The sequence below is a fragment of the Anastrepha obliqua genome, chromosome 3 (genome assembly GCF_027943255.1).
Source record: "Anastrepha obliqua isolate idAnaObli1 chromosome 3, idAnaObli1_1.0, whole genome shotgun sequence".
NCBI lineage: Eukaryota > Metazoa > Arthropoda > Insecta > Diptera > Tephritidae > Anastrepha > Anastrepha obliqua.
In genome coordinates this window covers 38,808,504-38,824,278 of record NC_072894.1, presented here as the reverse complement: position 1 = coordinate 38,824,278, position 15,775 = coordinate 38,808,504, and the positions used below count along the sequence as shown (strand labels likewise).

Below are 15,775 nucleotides of genomic sequence, written 5' to 3'. Positions count from 1 at the left end.
AGGGAAAACTTTATTTACAGAGCAGCAGAGATACACTAGCTAACAGAAATAATCGCTGCCAAATACAGTAGTCGTTTTGTTGCACATTTTAACACACATCAATTCCAGAAGCTTTTGACACTAACGTTTGGCAACAAAAAAAGATAGTAAATGTAGCCAAGTTTGGCACCGTTACACATTTTTTTTTTGTTCAAAGTGTACGGTCAAGTTGCATTTGTGACAATAGTGTATTACTGCTTTTAATATTTCCTTGTTTCTGTTATTGTTTTTGCGAAATTGCCAAGGGCGAACGTGAGCTATTTTTCGGCACCAGCTAATGGCACAGAAAACGCTTGTCCAACACCTTGTTTTATGTAGATACTTATGTGTATACATTCGTATACAATTATATGTAAGAGGTACGATGCATGTTATATATGTAAGTATTTCAAACCTTTGTCTTGGCAACGCCCAAAATTTTTGAAATGGTCAACAGCAGTAGCAGTAAGTTTTTGTGTTTTGCTCTTCATGTTCCACATACGCCACGGTAGGCGAGGCGGAAAAATCTAACAGCACACGCATACATACATACGCCTAATTCTCTTTTAACATGACCTTTTTTAACGATTTTGAAATAACACGGTTTACTTATACAGTTTTCTACATGAAATATTCGCTCTTGCACGAATCTCAAAACAAAAAATGTTTTTCCAAGCAGAACAAAATCCTTAAAGACTGCTTTAGTAAGTAAAATTTTTTGTGTAAGATGAAGTAAAGATGGACACATACATATATACGCTCCTTAAAATCATTGCAATTAGCATATTTTGAAACTAAGCAAAGCTACCCTGTGAGTGTCCCGCATTTGCTAGAGCAAATCTACGAATTTTAGGTTCCGATGTCAAGAGAATGAGTAAAATTCGTGCTTTCAAACTGGAGGATATTTTAGGATTTATCAAAGAATCTGGAAAACTCTTACAGGTCTGGCTACCTCTATTCCTCTATTCTATCCCATCTTTTTCCCTCTATTACTTCTCTTCTTCCCTCCTAGACTATCTACCCGTTAACTTTCTAGAGCGTTAAATACAAGGGGCGTTTAAGCCTGAGTGTTTTAGGAGTTACCAAATCTCTCGGTGCTTTCAAAATTTCAACTAACCAATCATTTAATCAACTTTATCAGAGAGCTATTCCTAACTGTGAGAGCTAATCTAAAATTTTATTAACGATTTTTATTAATTGATATACACTTTAACTATAAATAGAAAAAAAGTCGGACTCTTGAACTAATATTTAAGAAAGGTAGGCGCACAAGTAAACAAAAATAGTTTTTTAGAAGAATATTAGTGTTAAAACCACTTCCGCTTAAACTTCTTCCTACCTGTTAATTTCAGAAAGTGGGTGTTTGTATATTATTTTATATTGCGGGCGGATCGCTGCGTATCTCAAAGAGCTTATAAAAAGAGGAGTTTTAAAGGTATACTACGTAAATCGTGCAAAAGGTGCAAGGCGTCACCTAGCTCTTCGAATAAAAGTGACGCCACGGCTCACTGAGCCACAAGGGTCAATAATTTCATAAAAATACTTAAAAATCGAATATTTCGAAAACGGTTAAGTTCTTGATATCATACCATCAGGATGACTTTCTCGATAACCCAATATATACCTGATAAGTAAGTGACTTTGATGATATGAGAGATATTTGGCATGCACAAGTGTTTCAGTATTTATTATTCGTAATTTGATTTTTATTTGCTGGAAACCGCAATAGCAATTTCATTTCGGAAGAAAATTAAGTGAGCAGTCAACTACAAATAATTGGTGGAGATACCTTTTTGATCTTTTCTTTCAACTTGTAATGCGTGTTTTGAATTATACTATAGAAGAAAGAACCTAAGAGAGGAAGTTTTATGCCGCTTCTGAAGAGAAAGCTTTTTCATCACAGAAATGCTGCTTAACCTATCTGTCAAGGAGCTGCCGTTATTAGAAAATTCTTTTTCTATTATCTTGAAAAATAGTTGTGTATTTGAAAAAAATACACAACAGGCTCAAGGATAAAATTAAAAACATCAACGATATTTGCTATTAACTTTAAACTTGCACTTTATTGTACCAAAATTGAATACGCTAAGAGACTGCATACCACAAATATTTCTAGAAATCCAAATTAACAACGTTCGGACTAGGATGTAAAGGTTGTGAAAATTTTCTAATTTTTGTATAACTTCTCATGCAGTGAATATTATATAAAAAATAATGAAAATTCACAAAGCAGTAAAGAAAAAGTGGAAACTCGATGTGTTATACTTAAAAATAACAAAAATATTCGGCTTATTCCAAAATCTTCTGTTAGTAAGATACAAAAGGAAATACATTTTTCTGGGACATGTAGAGGCAGGCGGAACGTTTTTACTACCCAAGCTGCTAAGGAGCGAGTTACTCATTAAAATGAGCGACATCTCAGTCATTTAAAAAGAATAGAATACAAAAAATATATAAAATAATATAAGTATTATGTTCTCCTATGACCGTGAAACTAATGTACATCCACAAAAGTTAAAAGGTGCAGAAACAGCGACGTGCTGTCTTTCGTGAACTCTTCTTTGCACTAGTGATCAACTCCAACCTGAAGAAAATTTGACCAATAGCGAATTTGTGAGTCATATGTACGAGTATTTGTATAAAAAATCATTTCCGTGCACTTTCAGTTGAAAATATACCCCACTTTTACACGAATCTACCAATACCCTTCATATCCATAAAAACAAAAAAAAAATCTTCTCCCTTCTTTCTAGTTAGAAGTTTGTGCATGCATTTTACAAATGTGAGTCCAAAAAACAGTGTTCCACTTCAAGGCTCTCAAATGACCAACACAACTCTTGGCACTTGTAAATGTAGTTATAAAATAACGTAACGGCATGGGCGAATGACAGTTACATGGACGTTGCTCGAAATATGCTTGAACAAACGCATACTGTAGTATGCAGTTGCAGAAAATTACATATCTAAATTTTGAATGCAGTTTTTACATATCTATATTTTGTTGCTCAAGCTGCATTTTGAAGGCAGTTTCCTTTTTTATTATTGCCTAAAACAGGTTTGGTGTTGACACACAACTGACAAGCAGTATAAGTGTCACTTAAGCTATCCGCCGGGTTGTCTCACTGCCTGTTTGCCTGCTTGCTTCTTACCGAAATGCATGGGTTGCCTGGTGTGTGAACACAGCTGGCGAGCACTTGATTTGTTTTGATTGAATATGCGAAGAGGCGGCAGAGTGCTGAAGAGTAAAATTCATGCTGCTGCCAAGTGAGGCTCGCTGTGGTGCTGACGCTCAAGAAGCTGACAAGTGGGCAACACCATCAGCAATCGAGATAATGTTGAAGCGCCTTTATAATGTTGACAGCTACTGGTTGCGAATATGTGTACGCCTGTGTGAGTTTATATGTGTACAAGTAATGGTGGCAACAATGTGTGCACGTATCTATGGGGAGTAAATGCGTAAAATGAAGTATAAAAATATACAAAAGAAAAATAAAAATAAGAACCTGCTGCAGTGGTTGAGAAAACTCGCTATTTGGTCCCTAACTGGCGTAAGAATGTACAAAAGGAATTACATATCGCTTAAAAGTGTAGAACAAAGGACCCAACCGTATGCGTTTATTCAGATAACAAACGCGAATGCATAGAAAGTATCAACTCAAAAGCGCTGTAGTTTGAACATAGATAGGTTAGATCAGGTTAAATTCCATAAAATCGGTAGTTCTTGCTAAGCGCAGTGATTATATCTCTAGTCCTATGTCTAATTTGTCCGAAGCAATTCTCATGTTTTTTTTGAAGTTCAAAGTTTTTGCATAAGAAGTTCTGAATATATTTACGTTTCCTTAACTTTTTAGTTTCTACAGAAAAGAACTTAATGCTTCTGAACTCATTTTGCTGAACATTTTATTGATGCATCGAGTTGTGCCAGTATGAAAGCGGATTTCGTTCTTTCTTGGCCAGCTAGGACTAGGGACCGTATTGGCAGAATTTACTGGTCCGATGTCACTCTAGAAGAGTGCTTGCTCCTTAGCCAAATTGCTCAGTGTCTGATGCTAATAAAGTACTGAGAGCAGGCTACCAATTGGCCTTATTTATTGATGATAAGACACTTATTCTTTTAGCATCGGCCGTTGAAACCAGCAACTCCATGTGGGCAACATTTATTATATTGAATTTTCTTGAAAATGAAGTGAATACTACTACTATTGGCTGAGCAATAGCGAAAAGATATAGATATAGGCATTACAGTTAATATGTGAGTAACGCGGGTTTCAATTTTTGAACCAAGAGAAAGCAAGGGATCTATACAAAAATAAAAATTATAAAGGGCCAAGCAACGTCGATAAATAATTTTGTATGTTAGAAATATTTCTTGAACGCCACAAATAGAGTTAGTACTGCAATCAGTTGTAACTGGCAACAACTACTAACTCTGTAGCCAAATATTAATGGTTTGAAGGTTATATTTTGCGCCGTTCAGATCAGAGTGATATACTCGTACATGCACTATATATATTTTATATTCAGTGTTGTTAGAACCTTGCGATGTTATCAAAGAGCAGTTCTACCATCAATAAGTGATTTTTTGAAAGAGAGCATTTGAAAATAAAAACATCTTGCGCTTAGCCAAGAGTGCATAATATCTTTTTGCGGCTCATGTCGTTAAAATCTATGTAGAATGAATGTGCATCTACCAGTGCTCATTCGTGTCTTCATTTCTGCAGCTAATGTGAAAATACGGTTCATTTCAACGGTACGCGCAAAAAATAAGTTTGATTCTTTTTTGATCTTAAAAGTTGCTCTGAAATCGTACATAAACCATTACAGAAAACAAAGAGAAACAAAGAATTCGATTCACGCCAATTTTCCTTGAAGTTTTTGTTTAAGGTTTTAGTCTGGTCAAATACTTGTTTTTTATAGATATTTTTTAGGAATTTTTTTTTAAGAAAATAAAATGCTATCGTTTTGATTTTATAGTATTGACATCAAATGGTATACAAAAGCATTTTTTTACATATTTTTTGTAGTAGGATGGCGCCAAAGCAAGCGTCTTTAGAAAAAGATAGGTGGTTGTCAATAAGATTTTGGCTCTTCAGGACATCTGAAAGGAAAAAGTCAAACTGAATGTTATTCTGTAAACTTGTCATTCTGGCAGGTGTGATAATTTTTTTTTGAAAAATAACAAAATGGCGGGCTTTTGAAAAAAAGTGTTAAAAGTGTTTTGTTGTGACAGCTGTCAAAGTCCGATGTCATCTCTTTTGACAGATGAGCATTCCATATCCACTGATGCAAGAATTTGGACATCGCTGTCAAGTTTTCTAAAAATTGGCTTTAGCTTGAATGTTATAAGAAGCAAACTGCAAAAATTTGAGAAAAGTTTTATAATTTTGAGATTTTTTAAATGTTGAATATTTCGGTATAAAGTTTTTTAAGCTGACATATTTTCGGTTCATTTTTTTAAGATAAAATCACATACGTAAACAAAAGAAAAACACACGTATTTTAATTGTTTGCAATTTATTAGTACAAAGTACAAAAAAAAAATAAATAAAAACAAAAATTTTAAAGACGTCGAGTTTTATAAATAAATGTTTTTTGGCAAAGTTATTAATTTTTCTCCATTTAAATTTTTCCAGTTTGCTCCTTATTATACTCCATCCTAGAAATGAACCAATTTTTAGAAAAATTTACGCCAACAACTAAAATACATATCTGGATCACTTGTCATAAAATCTTTCGGATGTTAAATAGACAATCTGAAAATTATCTGTTTATTCATTTAAAACCTACTACAAAAATAATGGGCCTAGGAAAATAGCATTTCCCAAAATTTTAATTAATTTTGCTCCCCAGAGCTGGTAAAAAATGTAATCAAACATGTAGACAAGTGTCAGACTCAGTACCGACCGAACTTTGCATATGCACCCGTACTCGAGTAAATGGCTGTAAAATTTCGAAATCAAACTCAGACAATGGGAGTTATAATTTTGATATCAAACGAAGAGACGAAGATTTCGTCTTAGCTTATTAAAAGTAAGAGCGCCTTATGACCGATCTTATTAAAATCTACGACGGTCTTTTGAAATTTTCGTGCAAAGGCAGAGAGATGTCACTACTGGCATGTATTGAGGTTATTTTTACTTAATAGTATCTCTTGAAAAAACACATTCCAAGTTTCAGCCAGTTCGGTCTATTTCTTTATCCATAATGAGAATGCCCCAACTCACGCCTCAGTAGTTGAGGTTGCAAAACTAATGGAAATACAGTTCCAACTCGTCTCATATCTTCCTCTATTCTCCAGGCTGGGAACTAGTACTTGTTTCCATATTGAAAGAAATAGCTGGCGGGAAAAACATTTTATTCAAACGGGGAGGTGGTTGCAAAAACGAATGGCTATTTTTCAAACTAGGACAAATCCTAGAAAATAGAATAATCCCAAAAGTAGAATAGCGTGTGATGAAGCGTATAAGCCTAAAAGGAAACTATGTCGAAAAAGAGAAAGGAGAGCATAGGGCCTCGAGAAGATTTGTCTTGCGTTGGTTTCGTTAACCTATTTGATTTCTTACACTCTAAACTTAGAAACAACGTCTTCTTACTGCTTGGAATGCCATCTGTGTTTCACATTTTTCTGGCAGAAGGATCGCAAAGATGGTTGAGGACTTCGCTAAAGTTGATGTGCGGTGCTATTACCGCGGTCGCCCGCTTCCTCTTGCTGGCGCAATGTGTAACTGTGTGTGTTCTTTTGCTTTTTGCTTGTTCTAGGAACCACAATGCAAATAAAGCGGTGACTATTGTGCGGTAGTAAGAATGGATGGAATAAGTTTTTGCGTTTGAGGAATGCGATTTGGTTTTTTGTTTTTTTTTTTTAGAAACAGGGAAAGTAGGTAAATTTGGAAAAGCGCGAGGATCGTGCTTTACATGGAATTCGAACCCACAACTTGGGGTATGACAAGCTAGTGCACTTACGCTAGACTATCGAGGCCGCAAAACACTTAAGTAGTTATTGTTTTTGCACGGGTGAGGTGGGCCATGAACAAACTATAGGGTTTTTCAGTAAGAGCGCTTCAACTTTTGAACTTTTTTGAATAAAACACAAACGGTTTGACTTTTTTAAGTAATTTTTTTTTTATTATCAAGTTTGAACATATACATTTAAGTATGAAATTCAATTTCTTTTGCATGACTACCGCGTGCACGTTTTACGAAGTCCAATCGTTGAACCCAATTTTCGACCACTCTTTTGCATAAATCGGCCGAAATTCCAGCAATTTCGCATTCAATATTGGCTCTGAGCTTACAAATCGTCGCCGGCTTGTTACTGTAGACCAATGACTTCAGATAACCCCAAAACGGGACGGCTTGTTAAATGGACCGTAAAATGGCCGTAATGCTCTTAAAGTAGCAGCAACAGAACGATTATTTTCATAAAAAATTTGCACGATTTGCAATCGCTGCTCAAGTGTGTAGCGTTCCATGATGAAATGTATACTAATGAAGTTTACAAATGACAAGCGAAAAATAAAAAATATTGCGTCGTTCGCCCTCCCTATCGGAAAAAAGTTGAAGCGCACCTATTGAATAATCCTATATAAGTTTAGTCGCGTTTTATTAAGCCGTCATAGAGATTTACGTAAAAATGCGGTAGCATGGCCTATTCTTTTAAACTTTGCGTGCATCGCATTTATGTTTTTATCATTTGTGCTAAATATGAGTAATTTTGCTTCGTTTGCAACAAAGATATTAATTTGCAAAGTTTCGTTACATAAGTAAAGGGCACCAAGTTTTATTGAAATCTACAAATTTTTGCTCGGGTTGCTGGGAACACGGGCAGGCCGACGTGCCTAAAACAACTTCTCTCATCAAATTAATATATGTTTCCCGTTGACTTAAGTGTGGGCGGATATACAAATTTGGGCCGATTGGATCGACCAATGTAAGCGTAAAAATATCAGAGCACGTTCGTCTCGGCCATACAAATAAGCATTTTATTGCTTTAGTGGTGAATGCAGCTGGTAATGTGCTTATGCACAAAGCATTTCTTCATTGAAGTATGTTAACACAACTTTTTGGCTTATTTTTGATGAATGCTGACGATGAATATTTTCCATCAGGTGGTGTGGCATGCCAGACATCCAACAAAGTATTCAATATTAGAGAGGAAATTTCCCATATGAATGGTTTCACGATATTCTGCGGCTGTTTGGATGCTAAGACGGGAACCTAAAATTATTTTCTTTCCCATATGAATAAGGATAAATTACTTATAGGAAAAGCTGAAGTTTCGAATACAACATTCGTATATTCTGAGATAGAGCTGCTAAGTTTGCTCTATATGTACGTACTTTATATTGCTTTAGCGCTGGCCTAGATATTTAATAAAATGTTTAATGCAACCTGCATTGATATACTTTGTCTATGTGAATGTGTGCAGGTTTTCTATGTGCACGTATTTGCCAAGCCGCGTATGAAAGTGCTTGTATGTATGTATAAATGTATAAGCATATTGGTAGATGTAAATATTTTGCAATGCCAGGTATAGGCTTTTGAAAAAGCCCGAAGGCTCGCGGGGGAAATAAACTGATTTCATTATACGAGTATGTAACTGAACTCAGTTGAACTAACTGAACTGGGCGTGTATTCATGAAAGGATAGAAAAGGCAAGAGAGTAGACATTTTTGCACAAAAATATTTTTACTATCTCCATATAAGCATTCGTAGGAACATATTGCGAACGAGAAGACGAGCGCTTAGTTGAAAAGGTCTCTTTCAATTTAGCATCATTCTCTTTCCTTACTCTTGCAACCAGAAATGTTTATAAGTGAGAGCACATTTTTGCAAAATACAGCTCACTCACACATGCGCGATATGTTTTGGTATGGAAAAGCTGCAAGGGGAACACACAAAGCTTTCGCCGCCACCTAGCAAAGTCATAGGTCGCATTCGGTAATTAAAAGAAGGTTGCACTTCGTATGGTTTCGCAATATTTTAGCGATTGTGTTTTGCTAACGCTATTATGATTTCAATTGTTTTTCTCACTGAAAACGACCAGCACAACATTGGCGCTAGTAGAAGATGGTGGGTAGAGATTGCGGGCAAGAAATTTCTTTGCTGCTGTGACGACAAAAGATCTGCTCATTTACAGCCAGCTGTTAATTTGGAATTTCCTTTTCGTTTGCCGCTTGGTATTGCGTTTTGAGTCGCAAACTTTTTTTGAATTTCGCGAATCATTGCAGAATATTCTTAGTTCTTAGTTTTTGTGTTTTATGTTGGGGGTTGTCCTTTGCATTAGCATTCAACCTCGAGCACGAGCGCAGGCTGGGAAAGTGACTGCTTGCATTGGCTTGAATTTCACATACTGCCTTTTATGTTATTGTTACTGGAACCAAAGCTTTTCTACCGCAACACAAACTCTCTTAAAATTTGGTTTTAAGTAACGACACTGCTGTCATTGTTTTACTCGGAGAAGTCTAGATCTGTCCATGATCATATCTATAAGATTATATGTTTTAGTATAGATATATGGATACAAATACTCGTATATAAGTAGTAAATGGTATAGTATAAAGATATTATATCATATTCACACGCACCAATATACATAGTCACACATAAGTGCATGCATGCACTCAATATCCTTGGGATTTTTTTCTTTTGTTGTTTTTGAAACCGAATTTCATTTAAAAGTTTTTATCTTCATTTACGTTTACTGCCAGTTTTCTGAGTTTCATTGCGCAGCTTCTGATGCTTTTTCTATTACTGTGTACAAATGTGTACTTTTTGCAATTCTTGCCATTTGAAGGAATCTTTTTACTTCGTTAGAGGCTGCGTTTTTTTCTTGTTTTCTGTTACAATGTGTTGGCGTTTAAAGTGTAAAACTTTAGTGCTTTCAGGTACGTGCTCCTAAGTCTCTTTGTTTTTTTCGTACAACACTGCGTATGAGTAATGCGCTAATGAACTTTTTATTTGCCATAGAAATGTTGCCTATGCACACATACGAGTGGCGTGTGCGCGGCATCAAGAGAAAGTGTAGCAGCACTGAAAGTCTCGAAACAAAACTTTTTAATTGGAAAAATGCAATAAATGAAATGAGTGTTTGCTCTGATAAGCATTTCTGGTTTGCTTTTGCCTTTATGTAAGCTTCTCTGTGGTTAAAAGTTTAAAATAGAATTTTGTGAAATTTTGTTGTGCTCAGTTTAGATTTTGCAACAGCAAATAACATTTATGAATGAGCTAGAAGTCAGTTATAACGATATTATTATGATTTGACTTATAATGAAGTATTCAAAATACGAGGGTTGCTATTCAAGAGAGAAAACCAAATAAATTAACACTATTGCCAACATTTATTATTTTTTATTATTTTATTTATTATTGAAATGTCTGCAGGCCCAACACAAACAAGTTGCGAGAGATGAGTGCAAAATGAGTTTGGGTTATGACATTTGTACAGGCTTTGCCAAGTGTTTTAGGTAATGTTTGCACTTTAACACGTTAGTGGGGTCGAATCCCAACGTAAGCTGCGGTTGCAACGCTATATTAGAAAAGCGTAGCATATCTACATTAGACTTCTTTCTATTTCCGGTGTCAACTAGCTGGTGCTTTTATTAAAAAGATAAGTCGAAACCTACCAAGAATTAGAAATTTTCATAATATCGTAAATAAAGAACAAAGCTTTAGAAAAAATAACACAAAAATAATGAGAAAAGAGCCTAAAACAATCCTCTTCCTCTTATTTGTGGTATGCATCTTGATGTATTTAGTTCCGCAAATGGAGTGGTCTACAGTTTTAAGACAAACGCTAAATGGTTTTTTATGAGCAGCTTTTTCATGAGCGAAATACACTCGGAGATTTGCCATTGCCTGCCGAGGCGCGACCACTATTATACGAACATTTTTCTTCATTTTGGTGTTTCATGTACGGAGATTTGAATCTACGCACTTCCGAATAGAAGTCATGTACCAACGCATTCAGCTATAGCGAAAACCGTAAGAAAAGAACATAGGATGCACTAATAGGCCCATAGAAATTTCATGATAGATCATAGACCGCTGACGCGATTTTGGCCGAGTTTAAGAAAGCGCGTCAGTCGTTCCTTTCTTGTGCTAACCGGCGTCAGTTGGAAACGCTAAGCGAAGCCGAGTTCTTTTCCACTGAAGCTCTTCAATGCTGAAGAGGACTTCCTCTTCCTTTGCTTCCACCAGCTGATACCGCATTGAATACTATCAGAGCCAGAGCTACGGATACAAACGCTACGGATACAAATGCTCTGGCTCTGATAGCTCTGATTGCGGACCTCTAATACAATATACAAGCATTTTTATAATAAGGACAGCTAAAAGGGCTATCTGTAGTATACAACTCCTCTTCATTCCAGAACTCCCTTATTCATATATATTTCAACCCAAACTTACATTCAGTGGTGAGGCCTTATGAATAAGAAAAATTACACCTTCGGAATGATGCATGTCCCAGGGCTATGATATATGATCTTTTGCAGTCAAAGGTACTTTAATATGAGCTGGAATATTTTTGAAATTAATTGAATGATACCATATCAAGTATTCGACATTATGAGTGTTTTCAAACGTACTTCAAGACTTACCTCTCGTGTAATGCAGTTAGATGTTTTCACAATAATTGCTACCTATGGTGGCCCGATAACAATCAGAAAATGTCATCTTCCAATAAATCAATCATTTTCAGTTTGGCCCACTCTAATGCTGCAAAAGATAGTCAAAAATTGTTGCTCGATTATGAGCTATGACTGATGACTGAAATGAGTGCCATCAATTCCAACATTAATTCTTTGAAATTCACTATAATTAGATTACGTAGTGCTGGTTGATCTGTAAAAAGATTTTACTTAGACTTCTAAATCCCATTGTGTTGGCCGAGCTATGCATTTGCGGTCGAAGATATTATTTTAGGTAATTAGTAATGCACGTATTCACGAGTATTAAGAAGCCGTTCAGCATTTTATCAGCAATATTCTTCAAGAATGAAAAATATGTTAACTCTAAGAACATTTGTCGAGTTCTAAGAAGAACAAGACAGTGGCAAAATAGGTGTTTCAAAGTACCCTAGAATCTGCTTCGTTGCATAAGTTACACACATCGCTCTGAACTAATCCCATTTTGGCTGCGTGATGTGGGTTGAGATAGTGTGCTGTCAGTACTCTAATCAATATTTTGCAGTTTGCAGTTTTCGTACTCCTTGACATAATTTTTGCAGTTTTGTACGAGGCTGAATGTTCCCTTATCGGCTGTGTTATAGTTTCGTTTTCGGAAAGGAGAGTGATGGGAATATGTTTGGCATGCTCAATCTCGGTAAGCGTATTCCTGCCTTAGGGAGCCCATTGGCTTTCTCATTTCCTTCTATTTCTTTGTGTTCTGGTATCCAGTAAATAGTGACCATTTCCGCAGAGTTCGTTCATTTTGTAACTGCGCTGCTGAACACATTCCGAGTAAGTGCAGGGAGCCATAATTGCTTAAGTAGTCGCTTGACTGTCCATGAAAATGTTTATCTTGGTATTAAGAGGAGTTAATTAAAGAGTTAACTCAGCTGCTTTTATTGCGGCATAGATTTCAGCTTAAAATATACGACAGTAATGAGGTAGTCTGAAAGACTTTTGGACATCAAACTGCGGGTAGAAGACAACCTCTCGTACTCCTTCCGCCATTTTGGACCTTTTGAATCTCTAATTATGTAAGTTTTTTTTTCTTAACATACCCACACGTGTTTTATATTAATCTATAATATTATATAATGGCTTTTTAAATGAACTAATTTCTTTTAATCAGATGTCTTCTTTGCCTGGTTATTGGCATGGCTAATGACTACATTATTATTTACTTTTTTTCCTTCTTACAGGACTGGTGGAGGCAGCATGTTGGGTGATGTTAACATATCCGCTATTCTCGATTCATTTAGCGTTAGCTACGACAAAAGAGTAAGACCTAACTATGGAGGTGAGTTTCATGTTTGCGAGAGTCTCAACATATCAAAAAATGCAGAGTAAATATACTAATTTGTAATAACCGACAATGCGGTGTTAGTGTAATTAACAAAATCATAAACTCATAAAAATTAGGTTATACAGATATTTCTGCATATAAAGTATAGTCAGTCAAATATAGCATTTTAATAAAAAAATAATAAAATTGAAAAACTAGGGAGGATTCTAGCAGTCCGCCGATACCATATAAGTACACGCCTACATACTAAATGAACTTGTGTTTGAAATTTTCAAACCTATTTTAAATCCCAAAAAATATCAATTATTCTGTGCCAATACTACAAATAATCCATTTTTTAAATAAAATTATGAATTTTTCTAATGAATGCTTACCAACTACTTCTACTATATGTTAAATAAAATACTTAGCTTATACATATAGTTTTTCATTAACTCATATTCAACACATTTTTTCACTACTTCCGTACTACTAAAAGTTATTTTCAAAAAGTTTAAACACTACTCATTTTACAACTTTTTAACCATTCAAGTACAACACTTATTAACAAATGCATACCATAAATGAAGCGTGATACTACATGCAACTAAATTACTTTCCTATCGAATTAACAACATATATAATTATGCCATTGCACACACATGAAACTATCACATAGATATGGGTAATTATTTTTGTTACTTATCAGAAAACAAAAACAAATAAATAAAAATAGCAAAACAAATAAATAGATAATGACACTGCCCTAATAACTACTTAAAATAAAATTCGTATTTATTTTTCCGTCGAATTCTTGGAATTGTTAGATAACATTTTTTTGTGTTTTCCTTCTACTTTTGAGTTATCTTTCGGCAGTCTTTTGTATTTTATTTTTATGATTTAATTTGCATTCTTAATTGATTTAACATATCCATGTTTCAGGACCTCCCGTTGAAGTTGGAGTCACCATGTATGTGCTATCGATCAGCTCGCTGTCTGAAGTTAAAATGGTACACAATAAGCCCAAATGTACCTTTTATTAAAAACACAAACAAATTTTCAATTAGTTTCTTTTCGTTTTTTCTTGATATCAGCATTTAGACTTAAATGTAATGCCTTCTTATTATTAGCGTCTGGTTTCGTACACTTTCTTTTTAAAACTTTCCCTTTTTTTACTATTTGAATTAATTGCTAATAGTTGTTATGAATTATGAAATATTTTGGAATTTTTTAATTTTCGTTTACCGTGGAAATTTTCTATATTTCGTTTGTTTGTTCAGAAAAAAAATAAAAATAAAAAAATATATTACATAAATGAGTATTTGAGCGCTGTACCTTTGCATATAAAAAATACTTTAATTTGCTATTATTGCCATTTGTTTGTCTCTCGTTCTCCACCTACGTATATAAATAGTTTTATTGTGCTAGCATTTGCTCCAATATTTATTTTGGTTGTGGCTTCGGTTTGATTTATTTAACACCTTTTTTATATTTCTTTATTGAGAAAGGATTTTTGAGTGTCTTTTAATTATTATAGGAAGGGTTGTTGTTGGAAACTGAGGCAGTGCCAAGTTAAAAACTAAATTGCTCCTGTGTGAACCACTACAAGAGTTTCAATATTTTAATGTAATAGAAGTTATTACAGGGTATCACCGCTTAGTACTAAAGCAACAAAATAACCAAAACTAAAGGAAAATGTGACTAGGACATAGACTAATAGTATGATGAGGGTAAAATAAAAGAGGGACCTTGCCTAAATATTCCTCCGCCAAGAAGTGCAGGAAGCCTGAAGTGTCACCTTAGTGACGACAAAGCAATAATGATATTTTGAGAATTGAGTTGTGAAAATGTCTGCCAAGTTATACTGTCTTACCCATTCGGCATCAGTTTTTAGAGTGTTGAGAGAAGTTGACGCTGAAGGGACGAAAAAGACTTATAGTTAGTTGGGATGTATGTATAAATGTATACATCGGTGGGCATGTTGATCATATCGGATTGAAGCCTAAAGGGAGTTAGAGGAGGAAAGAAATAAGCCATAGTTTAGTAATAGTCGTGCAGCTCTCTCAAAGTTTCATTTTTAAGTGATTGCCGTGAAACTTGACTAATACATATTAAAACCGTTTTCGACACAAAAAATTACATATAAAAATTAGTTAAAACCTAGGATATTTCAAAACTAATTTTTAACTATTCCTTTATATGCCCACAAATACACATCTGCAAAATATATATGTGCGTCTGTATATACTAACAATATTTATTCATGCATTGTGAAAAGTATACCCGTTATCCTCTTATTAGACATTTGATTGGGGTCTCCCAGAATTTGTGTTGTGGGTGTTGATGTTCCCGCAGAAAAATTTGTATCAAATTAAGCTGCTTTTCAAAAGCGCGTGCAGAGATTAAATTAATAAGCATTCGTGCGCATCGTACTAAATAATATTTGAGCACTACAGGCATTAGTAGCTATTTTTAGCTGCAAAGAATTAAGTGGGCACTGTTAGAAATTTTAGAGGTTTTACAAAAGTAACTACTAACTCCTTCTTTTACTGTTAGTCACCGTTGCGCGCCGATACTTATTCTGAGAATGAAATGCTATGTCAATATATATACCTACAACATTTGAAAAGCATTGACATAATAATTCGTACGGCTGTTCTTTTATTCGTGAACTTTTTATAATATGCATTTTACTTTTTAAAAGGAAGGCTTAAATTAGAAAAAAGTTATGGTGACCAAAACAGTTCTCGGTTATATATTTAATTTAATATGTTCATAGAAATAGTGGAAAAATTTGTACATTTCT

At 34.8% G+C, this 15,775-nt stretch overlaps 1 protein-coding gene across 2 annotated transcripts in view; it reads left to right on the top strand.

The window, feature by feature from the left end:
• The window catches only part of LOC129240570 (gamma-aminobutyric acid receptor subunit beta), a 115,412-nt gene that overhangs the window by 32,672 nt on the left and 66,965 nt on the right, over positions 1-15,775 (top strand). The window contains exons 2-3 of one of the 2 annotated variants that reach the window (XM_054876470.1): positions 12,887-12,984; positions 13,912-13,979. In XM_054876470.1, coding sequence (XP_054732445.1) covers positions 12,887-12,984; positions 13,912-13,979 — 166 coding nt within the window. The remainder of the gene's footprint in view (positions 1-12,886; positions 12,985-13,911; positions 13,980-15,775) is intronic. The other variant, XM_054876471.1, reaches the window with a different exon arrangement.